Genomic DNA, 18,330 nt, shown 5'->3' with positions numbered 1-18,330 from the left:
GAAATTTTCAAAGAAAAAAAAGGACAATTTCTTTACAAACTTTAGGATCTATGAGAGCGGATAATATGTTATTTTCTAAAAGGTCTACAGCATTAATTTAGAAGAAAAAAGTCGCAAACTTTAGGATGTTGACAGAAAAAATAGAATATTGCATTTGCATGATCTTATTACATGTAGATGACAGTAGACATTGAGGCCCACAGGCACCAACGCGAAAACGTGAATATCATTTGAATAGGATGTCGACTGCGATGGGTTGAGGGCTAAAGGTTGTTCGATGCAACTGAACAACATATACTCCTAAATACTACCTCCATCCATTTTTATTTGACATTCCGAACAGTAAAGTTATTGTTAGTGATATTTCCTATATGAAACGCCATTTATTTACGAATGGAGGTAGTAATACTTAGGAGTACTCCCTGACTCTTGCATATGTCAAGCCACCAGAAGCAGCAACAATCTTACGAACGGATGTAGGAATACGCCATTTATTTACATAGATTTCTTAGACTCTTACCAATCTACCTGGCTCTTGCATATGTCATGCCAGAAGCAGTATTGCGGTATACCTTTTGATTGAGATAAACTCAAAAATCAAGCATTTGAGCTCTAGCAAATCTGATACCTTTTTGAAGCTTCAAAGGATTGTCCTGAGAATATTGTTCCTTTTCGAGTAGAAGTACATGAGACCCACGAAAACAAGATGTTGGTGGATGATTCTATCCGAACTCGTTCAAAGGTCTGAACGTTCGGCACCAACATGGAAATTTTCATGGCCCGTAGTACTCGGCCGCCGAGCTGTAATTGCTGTGTTGTGCGTGGACCGCGACGGCGCGGTGAACCTGGAAGTACCCGGAAGGCGGAATGCGAACACCGGGGACGCAACACGTCGCGCGCGCAGGCAGAGCTGAGAGGCGAGAGCGTCTACGTGCGCTCAACGTGTCGCCGTCTCTCTCGGCGGAGCTGGCCGGGTCGTCGCTCGCCCCCGGCGGCTGGGCTGGGCTGCGGAGCGCCAGACGGCAGACGTACGTACGTGGACCAACATCTCTCCCTGAAAAAGCTTCCGAAAGGCCACGGAAGAAGCCAGTTTTTCCGATTTGCCGCCACATGCCACTCCACGGTCCACGCCACGCTCGGCTAGGGTCGACGTGCCTTGCAAGCGTCGCGAACACGCACGCACGCCACAGGCTCGGCTCCACGTGACAACAACTGCTTCACGGATGGCTCGGTCTCGCAAGGCACTCGCGCGCTGCCACCGCCGTGGTCCGCGCGCGGGTTTTGGATTCTCCCGCGACGCCGATGGCCAACGATGGCGCCGCGCCGGTAGCCCGCGGGCGGCAGAGATGACGAGAGGGGAATCCATCGTTCTATCCGGCCTTGTAAAATTCGAGCTGAACACGTGCTCCCCCGGCCCTGAGTCTCGTACAGAGTTCCTCTCACTCAACACGTTTTGTTCCGACTCGTCTCGACCCCGAAACAAAGCGAGAGGCAGACATGACCCTCCGCGGACGAGACAAAAAGGAAAAAAAAGACGGTTCATCTACTTTTTTTTTTGTTGGACTCATCATCAGTAGTAGTAAAAAAAGGAAGAGAGAAGAGCACGCCTGCCTCTTCTTTCACGAGCAAAGAAATAAAGTGGATAAAGCTTTGCAGCTCCCATCGTATATATATAGTACTAGGCAAGCAGATAACCATGACGATTATTTTAATTCTTTTGAGGAATGGATTTATCTCCCAAGTTGCATCTGGTGACCGGTTAGGGTTAGGGTGATGAACGTTCCTTCTTGAGTCCGACATGGCTCGGAGAGATTCCACGGCATTGCTTGCAATCTATACGAACTAGCAGGAGTAGTGCACGCATCAAGCCAAAACTGTGACGGTACTGGCTGCCAAGCGACATGTAAACAGTGTACTGTATCCTCACACCATCCGCCACCGGACCCGTGCGTGGAACGTTAACTTCCCTGAAAAATATCTCATTCCCTTCCTTCAACCTGTCAACGCCCTACTCGAACTAACCGATCAGAATATGTGAGCGCATCGAGTCCAACGACTACCCTCAGGTCCCGTATGGCGTAGTGTAATTTCCAAGCTCTGGTTGCCTGTACACATCTTCCTCCTCAGAACGATGGTTCAAACCCCACACAGTTGATGGCAATGGCCGGTCGGTGGCGCTTCAAGCTGCATATATAGCGTGTCGGCACGCGACGGCCGGGGACCATTAGAGACGATGACGATGACATGGATAATGCAGGGATGGACGAGGGTGCCAATGGTGGTCACTGGCAGTGGCAAGGATTTTTGTTGGATCTATTCCTCTCAATCAAACAAATAGTGTGGGACTATATATCTCACCATGTTTCCACGACAAACACACACTAACACGCACATGTACCAATGGTGTGGTGGGGACGAGTCCCTCCGTTGCCCGCACATGAGCCAAGGGGGTTTGACATTGGCAGATTCCTTAATATCCTGTTTCTATGTCACTTGCACATAGACCAGGCCCAGCTCGACAGCCCGGCTGAGCCCGACGGGCTAAGCCTAGCCCAACACTCATTTAGGGCGCGCGGTGTTGATTTTCGCAATCTGAAAAAATGAGCAGGTCCGAGCTAGCTCAGCTCGAATAATAAAATAAATTACATTTACACTAAAAAACGATGGATGGTCTGGTTCGAATTGAGCCCGATTTTGATGGTCTGATGGAGTTAGTGAACGGATTTTTTGGGCTTTCTTGCCAGCTCGGCTCGGCCCGAGGTTTGATCGGATCTACTTGATCATACTATTTTGAAAGACGGTCATTTGTAGAATTTTTCTTGGTATAGCTCGCATATGAGCCAAAGGGTTTAACATTCGCGGATTCCTCAATATCCATTTTTAGATCATTTGTATTTTTTTAAAGACCATTATTTGTATATTTTTTCGAGAGTGTCAGGGAGGGGGCGAGGAGCCCCACCTAATAATGCAGTATAGCCGAAAAAAGATCTTAGGGTCAGTAGCCGAGTAAAAGAGCATGCCAAGGCACGACACACAAGCTCAGGGTCACTTGTAGAATTGATAAACTGATTATCATGTCACCTTAGAAAGTGAGGGAGTCTCTTGTAAATTAATATACCGCTCACCAGAAATCATATATAATGAACTTTGTTTTTTATTTTCTTCTAATTATTTGCATAATCTTATCCCTTTTATTTATCATCACATTATGAGCCGAGATTACTGGAAAAACTTAGATCTATGCCAAAGGGCGGATATTAATATTTTTAGAAAAACAAAACTCATATATCCAATCAGTGAATACACTGCTGGAAAACTAAGCATTGGTCCTAGTCCTTAGTACCGATTGCTTTTTAATCAGTCTAATGGCTAGTTCCCCAGGAACGCCCCGTGATCCGCTTTAGTATCGGTTCGGGGCTCCACCCGGTACTATAGGTCACCCATTAGTATTGGGTGGAGCCTCCACCCGATACTAATGTGCCTGAGGGCCTTTAGTACCGGGTGAAGCTCCCACCCGATACTAAAAGGCTCTCTTCGACTCCTCATCTCTCTCCCTTATCTCCCCACCCTACGCCTTATCCTTATTTCCCCACCCTCCTCTCCCCACCGGCCACACACTATCTCCTCCCCCACCGGCCACGCACTATCTCTCATGCCTCTCTCCTCCCTCTCCTCTCACTGCCGCCGCCTCTCGGGGCCGTGACGGAGCCGCGCGCCGCTGGCCTCCACGCTGGAGGGCCGCGCGCCGCCGGCCTCCGGATCGTCGTTGGCCGTGCACCGCCGCTCTCCACGTCCCTGGCCATGCTCCTCTGGCCTTTGAGCCACTAGGCGCACGCCGCCGGCCTCCACTCCGGAGGCCCGCATGCCCCCGCCTCCGACAAGGAGCCGCCACCAGGCTGCCCGCGTGAGGGGCCGCTACCGCTACCCCCACCAAGGATCAGGCCGGGGCGCTCAGAGGCCTGGAGGCGCGGCAGCCGAGAGGCGCGGCGACAGCGGCCGGGAGACTCGGCGCTCAGAGGCATGGAGGCGCACCGGCTGGCGGCTTGGAGGCGTGGCGGCCGGGCATGGCACGGTTGTGGAACAGCGTCTGACGAGGCAGAAAAAGAAAATGAGAAAAGAAAGAAAAGAATAGAAAAGAAAATGAGAAAAGAAAAGAAAAGGAAAGGCCTCGGCCACACGTGACGTGGCAGGCAATTTAGTACTGATAGGGGACCAACCGTATTAAAGGCTCCCCTTTTGTACCAAGGACCCCCTTAATACCAATATAGCAATACCGGTTGCATAACCGGTACTAAAGGAGGGTTTGGCATTCCCCAGCAGTGATACGAAAATAGTAATAGATGTACTCCATAAAACAACATCCACATGCTTTTGGTTCCTACAAATGGTGCGACATGAGATGAGACGGGACAACATAGTAAGGCCACTCTTAATGGGAGTTTTATTCTCATTAAATACAGTGCCATGTCAGTATTTTTGATGATGTGGCAAAGAGTTAATGAAGAGAGAGGTGAAATGAGTTTTATGGGGATGAAACCCTGTGTACACTATTTCCAAAATAATCTGTGTCTTGTATGTGGTGTTGGAAACAACAAACTATGAAATTGTGCATTGTAGGAAACTATTTCAACTATGAATTAAATGATATTTTACATATGTGATATTCTTAGAAACATATCCGTGAAATTGGCCATTGAGAATGGCCTAATAACGCTAAGCCATCCTACGATGTTGATCTCATACAAAATCCTTTCACCCGTCAGGTGAGTTAGAAGCGAGAACCACCAATCATAGCTAGGTCCCCGCGGTTAAAGTTAATCTATATAAAAAAAAAGTTTAACTATAAAAGACAAGTGAAAGTTAGTGGGAGTTTGGTTCGTTTAGTCCATAGATTAAATGGACTAAAGTTTAGTCCAGTCCCTATCCTGTTTGGTTCCATAGATTAAAGTCCATTAATGCAGTTGAACAAAGGTTCTTTTACCCCTCCCACCTCTCATCTGTCTTCCCTTGTCCCTTCGCTGCTCACCTTCATCCCTCCTCTCTCCCACCTGTTGAGAGACTGGTTTCTCACCTGTCAATCCATCGAATCTAACAAAGGAGGCCTGATGCAGGCAGCAGGCCCTACGAACGGCGACCAGCTTCGGATCAATGGAGAGGCGTGCGCTAGGCGGCGGCAAGTCATGGCTTCCTTTGGATCTCACTCTTGGATGCACGGGGGCCGGTGGTGCGCGGACTGGTGGGCCAAAGCACGGCGAGTTGCGACCGGGCAAGCAGCGGCGGAACGAGGTCCAGCGCGGACGGGCAAGCCGCGGTGGCGGCGCCTCTCCTGGCATGCACCGGCATCCTCGCGCTGCGCCATGGCGACCTGCACGGCGCCGCTCCCAACCGTGGCGGAGGAGGACCACGAGGACGAGGAGAGGTGGCACAGGCTCCCGACGGCCGCGGGTGACGGCGACGTGAGGCGGCGCGGGTCGTGGACGGCACGAAGGAAGCGGTCCGCCTCGGCCTGGTCCGCAGCGCCATCGAATAACATCGGCGGGAGGGAGGCCGGCACATGTTTAGGAGTGTTTTGGAGCATTTTGCTACGCACAAAAAACGATGCGAAACGGGTGTGTTTCGGTACCCGAATGCGTTGCTTTAGGGTAACGAACTTCAGACGGATTTTTTCGCAATGAACACAACCAATCTACCCAATAGACCCTAGAACATGTTTGGGAGTGTTTTGAAGCATTTCGCTACTGCACGAAACGATGCGAAACGGGTGCGTTTCGATACCCGAATGCACTGTTCTAGGTAGCAAATTTCAGACGGATTTTTTCGCAACGAACACAACCAATCTACGCAATAGAATTTAGAACATGTTTGGGAGTATTTTGGATCTTGTGTTCGGAGGCTAAAGGATTTAGTCCAAACTTTTGTGTGTACAGGACTAAAAGTTAAAAAAAAACAGAGGAACCAAACGGGCCCTTACCCGACGACCACACGGCTGAGTCGACCTGACCGCACCACTGAGCACGCGACACCTGCGACGCAGAGGAGCGGCCACCGAAGCGCCGTGCAGATGTCTCCTCCCACCTCCACGGCCCACGGTGACCGCTATTTCTTCCCAGTTCCCACTCCGACACGCATCGACTCGAATCCGCGCCGAGAAGAGAGGAGACGGACGTGAGAGCCCATCTGAAGCGAGCTTGCCCGCCCGCGCACACAACCGCGACGTTTCCCGACCCCTCGCTCCACCACCCTACTCGGCCAGCCCTGCGGGGAGTCGCGTCTTTTTCTTCATCCCCTACCCGTCACTCACTCATATAACGACTCCATCTCCATACGGTCCAGGAATCTAGCCAATCGCGAGCTACAACCAGCAAGCGTGACCGCCGCACTACTTGCGTACTACCACCGGCTACAGGCTCCTAAATCTGGTCGTCCACCCGGGATCTTGACGAGGCGTGCAAGATTCCTGCTCCGCGGAGCTCGATCCAGCTTCTGCGGAGACTCGGCAGCTTATTATCTCGGTCCCGATTCTGCCGCTACTTCTGGTGCGCCGGATACGAGCGAGACGAATTGGGCAAACATGGCTGCGGCCACTTCTGCCTCTACCATGTCCCTGCTCCCGATCTCCCACCTCAAGCAGCAGCAGCAGCTCGGCGCCGGCGCCGTGGTCGTGTTCCGGCGGCGGCCCAGGGACGCGCGGCGGAGGCGGTACGTCGTGCCGGTACGTGATCTGCTCGATTCCCATCGATCTCCCTTGATAGGAAATTTCTTTTTGGGGCGTCTTTGAGCTGATGAGTCGGCAGGGGGCTGCTGCTCTGTTTCCTGTCTGCGTGTAGACGGCGAGGCTGTTCGGTCCGGCGATCTTCGAGGCGTCGAAGCTGAAGGTGCTGTTCCTGGGCGTGGACGAGGAGAGCAGCGGCAAGCACGCGGCGCACCCTGGGCACCCGGGGACCAAGCCGCCGCCGCTGCCGCTGCTGCCGCGGACGTACACGCTGACCCACAGCGACGTGACGGCGAGCCTGACGCTGGCCGTCTCCCACACCATCAACCGCGCGCAGCTGCAGGGGTGGTACAACCGGCTGCAGCGGGACGAGGTGGTGGCGGAGTGGAAGAAGGTGCGGGGCCGGATGTCGCTGCACGTCCACTGCCACATCTCCGGCGGCCACTTCCTGCTCGACCTCATCGCCGGCCTCCGCTACTACATCTTCCGCAAGGAGCTCCCCGTGGTACGTGTCCACCTGCTGCCCACATACACGGATCACATGCTGAATAGTGCACAGCACAGTGCCCCCATCTATTTTATTCCTCGAATTCACATTGGCTGGTTGCCTGGCTCGCCAATAATTCAAAGAAACCGCCTGGTTAGCGAGACCCCACGTCGATCGCTACGGCACCACTGCTCGACATCCTTTGCGTCTTGTCGTCTCGTCGCTGCCCGTCGTTTGCCCACGAGCCACGATTGAATTGTGAATCATGCGCACTAGCGGTAGATTTCAGGAAGGGAACATTAGCTCAGTACTAGTCAGTACGGCTCGATCGTTGTCTCGCTAGATATTTGATCAGGCATTCTCTGCTTTCCCGTTCAAAAAAAAAAAAAATTCTCTGCTTTCACGTGGTGTTCATGGATGTGGGCGGCTGAGACTCTCTGCTGTGTCTGTGTGCTGCAGGTTCTGAAGGCGTTCGTGCACGGCGACGGCGACCTGTTCAGCCGGCACCCGGAACTGGAGGAAGCCACGGTGTGGGTCTACTTCCACTCCAACCTCCCCCGCTTCAACCGCGTTGAGTACTGGGGCCCGCTCCGCGACGCCGCCGCGCCCGCCGAGGACGACGACCCCGCCGCCGCGGCCTCCGGCGAGGCGGGCCGGACGATGCCCGTGGGCGAGTGGCCGCACCGGTGTCCCCAGCAGTGCGACTGCTGCTTCCCGCCGCACAGCCTCATCCCCTGGCCGCACGAGCACGACATGGCCGCCGACGCCACCGCCGCCGGCCAGGCCCAGCAGCAGTGAGACTGCATGTACGGGCGCAGGCACCATCACCGCCGCATGCCGCGCAAATGTAAGCCGTAGCTAGACTAGCGTGTTGTTGTTTGGCTGGGCAGCTGCTGCAATCGCATGCATGCCTGCGCTATTCTTTAATTGGTAGCGTTAGAAATAGCTTGGTTGAGGTCAGGGAATGATGAACTCATGGACATGGTGGTCTTGTACATAGCTACTAGTAGAACGCTTGATCTGGATGGCAAACTGGCCAAGATTGTGTGTGCATGCTGCTGCAAAGATGGCAAGTCCAAGGAGGCCAGCAGGCAAGTTTCATTTGTACACTCTCATCAGTTCTTGGACTGGAACTCCACTAGATTGATTTGTGTAGTGAAATAAACACATGTAAATGGAGACGATTAATTAAATTAAATTATTTTATTCGACCGTAAAGATCTCGGTCGTGCGTCAATGTCTCTGTCAGGAGGGGTGTGAAGATGCGTCTGAAGTCTGGAACCGGGAGGAGGAGTCGTTGCGAATTTGGTGATTATCGTGTGTACCGAGAATAGACACCGGCGAGGCCGTGCCAGCTGCCAGGAGTTCGGTGTGGAGTTACCGGTAGCTTTCACGTTTGCGTGCCGGTTCAAAATTGGCTATGGAGTTTCTCCCAAATTGATAGGTTTCTCTGCCCTGCTAAACTTTAGCACATGTCACATCGCATATTTGATACTAATTAGGAGCATTAAACATAATCTAATTATAAAACTAATTGCACAGATTGAGTCTAATTCGCGAGATGAATCTATTAAGCCTAATTAGTCCATGATTTGACAATGTGGTGCTACAATAACTATTTGCTAATGATAGATTAATTAGCTTTCATAGATTTGTCTCGCGAATTAGACTCCACCTGTGCAATTAGTTTTGTAATTAGCTCATATTTAGTCCTTTTAATTAGCATCCGAATATCCAATATGACCCTGCTAAAATTTAGCAACTTATATCCAAAGACCACCGGATCGTTTAGGGCGAAAAATCATCTTGCCTTTGCCTGATTGCGGCAACATTGTCGGCAGACGGCAGCCGTGCATTTGCTTGCTTTTCTGCTTGTTAGAACGATGGAAGCAAGGAATCACCGGAAACCCACTAGTATGACCGACGAGAAAAAATAGAATAAAGATGCTATGCTCTTGCAAGCGGCGATTATAACGCGTGCAGTCTTTTTTTTTCAGCACACATCAGCTCATCAAGTGCCAATGTTCCTCCTTGACTGTCATCTATATTCTCATGGCTGTGTTTTTTTTTCATGCTCAATTCTGACGATTAACTGACGGATGAAAACGAGGAAGGGGAATCAAGGACATGTAGTTTAGTTTTTATTGCAAAGAGCTTGCATGAATTTCATTTCTGGGAGAAAGCATTGCATCCGCATGTTTTTTTTCCTTTTTACGAGTTTTTAATTAGGAGCGTCTGCGCATCTGCAGTTCACACTTTTTACAACACGTCAGCCCATGCATGCCTACGGGTAAACGGGCTCCCTTAGTTTAGAAGCAGCAGCGTCCGAACCAACAAGGCCCAAAGGCCCCCTGAGGCCCTGAGCCACACACACTCCACGGCGCGGCCCGTGGATTCAGCATCGGGTGCTTTCCGTTACGTTCCTGGCTTCCTCGCCTCGTCACACCCACTCCCCACTCTCCCAAGGAAGCGAAGCGTACGCGCCCCGCCCTCCGGCGAGCCCCCGCCCGCCGCCGGCGGATCGGACCGGATCCGGATCCGCACTGGCATCGCAGCGCCGCCGATGCCGACCCCGAAGCAGCGCCTCCCCTACTCCACCGCCGGCGCGGGCGGGGGAGGGAGGCGTGCCGCCTCCGGCTCCGGCGTGCTGCCCCCCGTGGTGGTCCTCGTGTTCCTCTTCGTGGTCGCGCCTTCGCTCTTCTTCGTCGTGCGCAATGGAGGTCGCGGCCATGTCCACGTCGCCTCCGGTCCGATTCGCCTCCCTTCCCTTAGCCCCTGATGTCTGGTGCTGTGAATTGTTAATTTCGGGTTATTGTTGCGCGATGAGCACCTAGATTGAGTGGATATCGGTTGAAATTCGTGTATATTGTGGGATTAATGCGCTTTCCAGCAGTAGTTCGACGCGGTTTAGTTGGAGAAGGCATCATCTGTGTAGCTTTGAGCGATTTAGGGATTTGTCAATTTTAGCACACGTTGTGCTGTTGCTTGTTCTGCCCGTTTGGATGGAAACTGTGTAGGTAGAGCATATTTCTCTGTGTCAAAGGATGTTGTAGCCCTAGTGATTTTAGGAATTGTTATCCTCTAGCACATGATGTTACACTTTGCCGTTGCTAGGTTGGTCTGGTTTGATGTATATAAGAGGGTGACAGTAGGCTGCCATTATAGAAACTGAAGTGCATACATATAACATTGCTGTCGTCTAACAAAACTATACGGATTCGCGTGCAAACAGAACTATGTAGTGGGTGGCTGTAAGCACGCTGAACGACATAGGGCATTAACATCGGCTGAAACCTGTAATGGAGGTACTGTTAACATTGTATATAATTCCACATTATGTCATTGTTAGCTGTGAGAATACTGTACTGTTTGAATTCACTGTTTTACTTGAGATAGAAAAGCAATGACATCTTCTGTTTACCTGCAGATCCCAAGGGCAGGAATGGCGATCAGGTACCTATCAAACCAGAAAGGGATTCAATTGGTTCAGTATCATATTTCTTGAGGGTTCATTTCACTTTGTGAATTCCCTTGCAGGAAGCAGTGACAATGAAGAATCTGAAATCTATTTTGCCAAAAGAGGTCAGAACATTTTGCGATCAGTGGTGCAATTTTTTTTCCCTGATATTTCTATAGCGCTATAGTTCCTTTTTTTTCTTCACACTGCCACACATGCTCCTTAGGTTGATTCACCATGGTCCGTGGATGTCCACTTCTCCCATCATACTTAATACTAAGACCAGATGTTTCTACTTTTGAATGACACGCATGTAGCTTATGCGCTAAACTATGTGTAGTTTCAACGAATGACCATGCCAGAATGCGGTGAATGAACAATAGCTTTATAGCTAGTTGTCCTCTCTGTGTGTTATCTCATGTTTGTCAAGTATTGTTGTTTCCCTTTCTCATATAGTTTATCTGGTAAAGAAAATAATTTTCATGACCTAGCATATTGGCTACTGGCTTTATGTTGCAGTCTGTTTATTGCATGGCTATCGTAATTCAGTAACTATGATTGATTATGTTGGCTGCATATGAAACAGCCATTTATCTTTTTTATTTGTCCTCAATTTCTTTGTATTTGCACTTTTTTGGTCTTCAGGTGATTGACGCTATAACTGCTAGTCAGCAAGAAGCAGGCACTTTGAGTCTCGACTTCTTTAGGAATCATGAATCCCCCTCATGGAAAACTGATGATCTAGTCACTGACATGAGCATGTATGTCGATGGCAAGGCTAATGATGAAAACAGTGTGCCAGAACATGATTTACCAACAAATAAATCACCCAAAGATTCAGGTACAAATATAAACATGAATTTCCGAAGCTATTTTCCATCTTCTGGTTTGGTGCACCAGAATAAAGTTTTCTCGATGCAGATGAACATCAAGTTGACACAGCAGCAAAAATAGCTCGAAGGGTAACAGTACTAACCTTGTATACATATTGCCTTGTTCTGGTCTCTGTTGGTAGCTTGGTATGCATTTCTTACATCTTTTTTACTTGCCTGGATACTGTAGAAACTAAGGGAGAAAAGGCGTGAGAAGAGAGCAATGGAGTTGGTGCGCAAAGATGATGAAGCGCGTGTTAAGCTGGAGAATGCCGCTATTGAGCGATCAAAGGCTGTCGATTCTGCTGTGCTTGGGAAATACAGCATATGGAGAAAAGAGAATGAGAATGAGAATTCAGACTCCACAGTTAGGTTGATGAGGGACCAACTTATTATGGCTCGTGTCTATTCTGCGCTTGCTAAATCAAAGAACAAGAGTGGTCTATTTCAAGAACTGCAGACCCGAATCAAGGAAAGCCAGCGGGCTGTTGGAGAGGCTGCTGCAGATGCTGACCTGCATCACAGGTGTGAACTTGTTTCACTTCTTTCGTTATTCTAGAATAATTCCATTTCTTTTTTTGCTTTCTTCTTATACAAATCATCTGCTTTGCAGCGCTCCTGAGAAAGTCAGAGCAATGGGTCAAGTTTTATCAAAGGCTAGAGGAGAATTGTATGATTGCAGAGCGATAACTCAGAGACTAAGGGCTATGCTTCAGTCAGCAGATGAACAGGTCAGGAGTTTGAAGAAGCAGAGTACATTTCTTAGCCAGTTGGCTGCAAAGACAATTCCAAATAGCATTCATTGCTTGTCTATGCGTTTGACAATTGATTACTATCTCCTCCCCCTGGAGCAACGGAAATTCCCAAGGAGTGAAAACTTAGAAAACCCAAGTCTCTACCACTATGCACTTTTCTCAGACAACGTCTTGGCAGCCTCTGTTGTTGTGAACTCAACCATCATGAATGCCAAGGTAACTGCCATGTCCTTTTAATCAATTGCACTTCTCAGGCTCTCACTACTACACTTACAAATTACAATGGTGGTTTCTAACAGTGATGCTTGAAATGACTGTTTCAGGAACCAGAGAAACATGTTTTCCATCTTGTGACTGATAAGTTAAACTTTGGAGCCATGAACATGTGGTTTCTGCTGAACCCACCTGGCAAGGCCACCATCCATGTTGAGAATGTGGACGAATTTAAGTGGTTGAACTCATCATACTGTCCTGTGTTGCGGCAACTTGAGTCTGCTGCCATGAAAGAGTACTATTTCAAAGCTGATCGTCCTACCACTCTCTCAGCAGGTTCTTCAAACCTAAAGTATCGGAACCCCAAGTACCTCTCTATGCTGAACCACTTGAGGTTCTATCTCCCAGAGGTCTATCCAAAGTTGGATAAGATACTTTTCCTCGATGATGACATAGTTGTGCAGAAAGATTTGACAGGGTTGTGGGATGTTGATCTTAATGGGAAGGTCAATGGTGCTGTGGAGACCTGTGGGGAGAGTTTCCACCGTTTTGACAAGTATCTTAATTTTTCAAATCCACATATTGCTCGGAACTTTGATCCGAATGCATGCGGCTGGGCCTATGGGATGAACATCTTTGATCTGAAGGAGTGGAAGAAGAAAGATATCACTGGGATCTACCACAAATGGCAAAACATGGTGAGATTTCAAAACTCGTTACTGAATTGCGTTGATTTACAAATTGATTTACTGAACTCGTTTGCAAATCTGTACGTTCTTAGTTTAGGCCATATCTCACACGATTCTTTTTCTGTTCTGTTTTTTCAGAATGAAGACAGAGTTCTTTGGAAGCTTGGGACACTTCCACCGGGCCTCTTGACCTTCTACAAGTTGACGCATCCCCTGGACAAGTCCTGGCATGTTCTTGGATTAGGATACAACCCAAGCATAGACCGTTCGGAGATAGATGGTGCTGCTGTTGTCCATTACAATGGGAACATGAAGCCATGGTTGGAGCTAGCAATGACCAAGTACCGACCATATTGGACCAAGTATATCAAGTATGACCACCCTTACATCCGTGGATGCAACTTGAGTGAGTAGATACTAGATAGACGTGAAGAAGAACTGACGGAGAGGAGCCAGCTGGACAGAAGTGTTGCGCTCCCATGTCCTTGCGGTACCTCAGCAAACCTGGAGCTATTGAGTGATGTATATAGCTAGCGGTTTCTTTATTCAATTATACGTGCATTTTGCTTGGCCGTCAGAATTATCAGGAGAATAGCTGTTAAAATGTGCATTTGGGGTTGGTGTCGTGTGCTGATTTGGGCCGGTGTGCCTACAGAACCGAGTGTTGTCGCAATTGCATTGCCTTATGTATTAGATGATCTAAAGTACAAGCCAAAGTCAAAGGCATGAATCAAATGGGTTAACTAAAATAGATCTGTTTCTCTCTACTATCTTAAGAAGAAAGCTTGGTTTCTTCTGTGATGATTCCTGAATCTGTAACAATTCAAACCTCTCGTCATCGCCCTTCTTCGTCCTGTCACTGTACAGCGGCGCCATGATGCCCATGATCAGGACGGCCGTCTCCCTCTTAACCCGTGCCTGCCGGTTCTCGCCTCCCCCGCAAGGCCAAACTGCGTCAGCAGGTGGCAGTGGCACCTTGGTGTCGCCGCGCCACTGGCGGCGAGACGAGCCTTCGACTGGCATCTTCTCCCCGGCGCGTTCGACCCTCGCCACGCCGCGGTCCTTGATCCCGTGCGCGTCACAGTGCCCCGTCCTGCCTTTGCAGCAGCAGGTGGCCGTTCTCCTCGAGGCGGTCGATGTCGTCGCTGGAGCTGACGCGGCGAATGGCGCGGCTCACGTCAGGTCGTGCGGCACCAGGAGAACGCACGGGCCTCGACTATTTGCCCTCTTGCACATATATAGGAAAAAAAGAATTGACATGCAAATGATAGTGTTTATGTGCAAATTTCATCGATGAACATCTCATGTACATATGTGAGTAAAAGTGTGTGGGTTCTGGATTCCATTTTGTATAATTATTATTTGTTCATCATTTGTGGTACTACCATGAATATGATTATAATAAGGGGGTGTTTGGTTCTTTAGGAGCTCCTAAAATTCCTATCATATCGAATGTTTAGATACTAATTAGGAGTATTAAACATAGACTAATTACAAAACCAATTGCACAAATGGAGGCTAATTTGCGAGACGAATCTATTAAACCTAATTAGTCCATGATTTGACAATATAATGCTACAGTAAACATGTGCTAATGATGGATTAATTAGGCTTAATAGATTCATCTCGTGAATTAGCCTCCATCCGTGTAATTAATTTTATAATTATCTCATGTTTAGTCCTCCTAATTAGCCTCCGAATATTTGATGTGACATGAATTTTAGTCCGGACTAAAGATCCAAACACTCCCTAAGTGATGTACCAAGTAAGATTACCTTTTAAATTATATACTATGAAAATATAGAGAGTACACAGCTCGGTGCAATAGAGGAAAACGTTACATGGATGGTAGGAGCAAACATGTAGGGGCAACAATGTACATTGGTGGTACATTGAATGTACAACAGAACTGCAAACATGCGGTACACCTACATACAGAAGCAGAAATGCCTATTACGGTGAGTATAAAATTATGTTAAATAATTGGTTGGAAGTCCCAAAAGCTGCAACATCTCATGTGAAGGTGGGAGGGGGACCAGTTCAGATGTGCAGGAAAGTCAAAAAGGAGCTTGTCAACGTGCAGGGTTAGAACTTACAATTTTTGTGGAAACCAACACTTCTTTATATCTATCCATACAGGATGTAAAGAAACTTTATATCCCATCCATACTGCGCCAAATGCAGAGAGGTGCAGAATACAACTCAGAAAAAATTGGACGGCACTAAAGAAAAAACAAACATTCCGGAACATCGCCAAATGCAGAGAAGTGCAGAATACAACTAAAAAAAATTAAAAGACACTAAAGAAAAAACAAACATTCCGGAACAGATCGACGATCCGAACAAGTTCTAGCATGTCTGGCAGGTGTAACGTCCATTTTCCACCCCCTTCCCTGTGGATGCGGAGCGCTGTGCGGTTGTGTCGAAGTCGAGGCAGTACGCGCGGGGGTCGTGCCGCGTGATCGTGCCCGGCGGCGGCAGATCGAACGGCCGCCGGCGAGGGGGTTGGAGATCCTCACGGCGCAGCTGCGAACGTCAGGTATCGGAGGCAGAGCAGGGCTGCCGCACGCGCTGAAATGTCGATCGACGCGCCCGCCGTGAACATGGCCGCGACGGCCCACTCCTCGTCGAGAACGAGGCCGTGGCTTGGGCCGCTTGGCGCCGCTCAGCACCGGGGAAAAGAACAGGACGGTGTGCGTCAGCTGCCAATCCGCGGGTAGTGCTGAGCGGGCGGCGCGCAGGGGCTTGCGGCATCAGCCGTAGCACAAGAGGCTCGAGACGTGCAGGCTTGGGGTAACGCTTTGGGTTGCCTTGGGTTCTCCTACTCCGATCTCCGAATAAAGGAGTACGTGCTCGTGACTTGTACGAAACGAGTTGCAGATTATATTAAGTCGAGATGTCAGTCGTCACGGTTGAAGGCAGCGACGCAGCGTATGTGAGGCTTGAGATTTTGGTTTCCACACATGACATGGCCCAACCGTAGTATGGACGTTGATCGCATCATTCTTAGACAAACAATAGTCAGGCCGCTTTCTCTCGGATTAAACAGTGCTGCCGGCCGGTCTATTTTGCTTACACCAAAGTACCAAACCAAGAGATCGAGAGTAATGCTAGTAAAATATAAAGGCCAGTGATGATATGTGTATGATGTGTCTGCCATTATAAAATATGCCAAGATCAACGTTAATGAGAAATAAGTTCATTATGCGAAGAGAGTGAGAGTTATGCTAAAGTATTTTAGATCATATTTTGGCGACTTGGGCAGCATGGCATATTTGCACATGTTGTTCAATAGGTTAAATGGGCTTTTGTGAGAAATTATTGAAGGTCAAATGATGGCAACGGGTATTTTTAAATATTCCATCCATCCTTAGATATATGACATGACGTCTAGGACAAGCTAATTAGAACTTATCACTAAACTAATTAACTTGTCATATACATCATATATTTAAGGATGAAGGGAGTATATTTTATTTTTCAATCGCTTGAAAATTAGAATTTTTCTATCAATAGATGGCTGATGGCTATTAAAATATCATACCTTAAACTTCAAATATCTTATCATTATAGTATTTATTGGACGTCCTAAGCTCAAAGGACGTCCATTGATAGATGACCGGTGGCAAGCAGTGAAGGCGGTGGAGAGTCAAAAGGAACGGGATAGCATGATGGAGGGCACTGTTCTCGAGTGTTCTTTACGAATGGTCCGACTGTTATCAGCCTTCTCTATTCACATAGCCAAGTTTATATGAATCTGGTCTAACTGACTAAGTGGCCAACATAATTTTTATTAAAAAATGTTGGTTATGAATTTTTTCCCCTCAAGGATTTTCCAAATTCGACTAAACAAACTTTGATCAGTTGACAAAATAATTAAGAGAACTAGGAATTGAAAAAACAATTTAAAAATGTTGAATATGTTGTAGACTGGTGAAAACCGAGACGTGTGGGGGGTGCAGGTTTTGACGAGAGGAATAAATCCTCAAATTCCTGAGAGGTGGAAGACACGCAAAGAAGGAACATGATCGTGGTATGCGCAGGGACGAAGCTACATTGTAATTAGGGGTGCTGATGCAACCCCTCAAAATTTGCAAAAATAGTGATTAGGTTTAAACTTTCACCATATAAGCTGTAGTAAATATGACCTCATTAGACCATAGTTTATTAATTTGGTGATTGAGTGACAATATAATCATAAGGACTAATAGCCTGTCAAGCATGTGCCTTGTAGGTTTTCTAGGTTACAAGTATGCAAACCAAACCATAGCAAGGTTCAAATCATAGCATTTAAGTATCCAAGCTATGGTATTCAAGTGACCAAGCCATGCTATTTAGAATTATTCTATGGTATTCAAGCATCCAAATGATAGACAAAATCCAAAGATGATCTGACGGTCTATCGGAGCAACCGTACGAGCAAGCGTTGGAGCAATTGGTACAACGGGGAAATCAACTTGAGTTCTAGGAAGCACCAGATGATCCTTCGAGGATCATTTTACAAGCATCAGAGCAATTCGCAGAGGAGGCAGAGGAAATCCTATAGGACCGGATGATCCGATGGTCAGAAGTTAGAAGCATCGGACGAAGCAATTTACTTTGGAAAGTTTTGGAGAGGTTTTGGGCAAAAACCATTCAGCACCGGAAGTTCCAATGGTACCATTGGATGAAGCATCATATGAATTTTGATGTGTTAGTGAAGAACTTGGGCGCGGGGGAGCCTACGGCTAATTGTACCGGATGTTCTGATGCTACCCAAAAATATACCATCGGAACATCCGATCGTACACTTTAACTAGCCATTGGAGCAACGTCTCTTTAAGGCCTTGGGCTATTTATACCCCCTCTACTCACCCATTTGAAGTGGCGGGATGAATCTGAAGTGTGCAGGAATCCATCGGAGATCAAGAACACGTCCAAGCCACCAAAAGTGCTTAAGTGATTATTCTAAGGCTTCGCACAAGCTTAGGAAAGTGATTAGTGCTAGGATAGGCCTAGAGAAAGGGAGAGTGCAAGGTGTGCCTACCTTGTGATTGGTTGCAGGAGTGAACCACAGTTGTACAACGCCAGCAAGTCTTCGATCCTCTGGCTTGGTGTGGAGCGGCGTCGACGACCATGTGCGGGGAACGTGGAGACCCCCCTTCC

General features: G+C 48.2%; 2 protein-coding genes across 3 annotated transcripts; both read left to right on the top strand.

The window, feature by feature from the left end:
• Nucleotides 1-6,106: 6,106 nt before the first annotated feature.
• Nucleotides 6,107-8,436, top strand: LOC117843798 (protein STAY-GREEN, chloroplastic). Its single transcript, XM_034724514.2, has 3 exons — nucleotides 6,107-6,712; nucleotides 6,828-7,217; nucleotides 7,659-8,436. The coding sequence occupies exons 1-3, from the start codon at nucleotides 6,572-6,574 to the stop codon at nucleotides 7,995-7,997; spliced, it is 870 nt and encodes a 289-aa protein (XP_034580405.1). The 5' UTR covers nucleotides 6,107-6,571; the 3' UTR covers nucleotides 7,998-8,436.
• A 1,209-nt stretch (nucleotides 8,437-9,645) lies between these two features.
• On the top strand, nucleotides 9,646-13,952 carry LOC117843797 (polygalacturonate 4-alpha-galacturonosyltransferase). Of its 2 annotated transcripts, XM_034724513.2 has the most exons (10): nucleotides 9,784-9,946; nucleotides 10,432-10,504; nucleotides 10,627-10,652; nucleotides 10,737-10,781; nucleotides 11,302-11,497; nucleotides 11,578-11,618; nucleotides 11,719-12,053; nucleotides 12,142-12,499; nucleotides 12,607-13,194; nucleotides 13,324-13,952. In XM_034724513.2, exons 1-10 carry the CDS (start codon nucleotides 9,914-9,916, stop codon nucleotides 13,597-13,599), a joined length of 1,971 nt encoding a protein of 656 aa, XP_034580404.1. In that variant the 5' UTR covers nucleotides 9,784-9,913; the 3' UTR covers nucleotides 13,600-13,952. The 2 variants fall into 2 exon arrangements, with proteins under 2 accessions (XP_034580403.1, XP_034580404.1); XM_034724512.2 differs by lacking the exon at nucleotides 10,432-10,504 and having other exon boundaries at nucleotides 9,646-9,946.
• Nucleotides 13,953-18,330: the final 4,378 nt, after the last annotated feature.

The sequence above is a fragment of the Setaria viridis genome, chromosome 2 (assembly GCF_005286985.2).
Source record: "Setaria viridis chromosome 2, Setaria_viridis_v4.0, whole genome shotgun sequence".
Taxonomy (NCBI): domain Eukaryota; kingdom Viridiplantae; phylum Streptophyta; class Magnoliopsida; order Poales; family Poaceae; genus Setaria; species Setaria viridis.
This window is presented reverse-complemented; position numbering and strand designations above follow the sequence as displayed.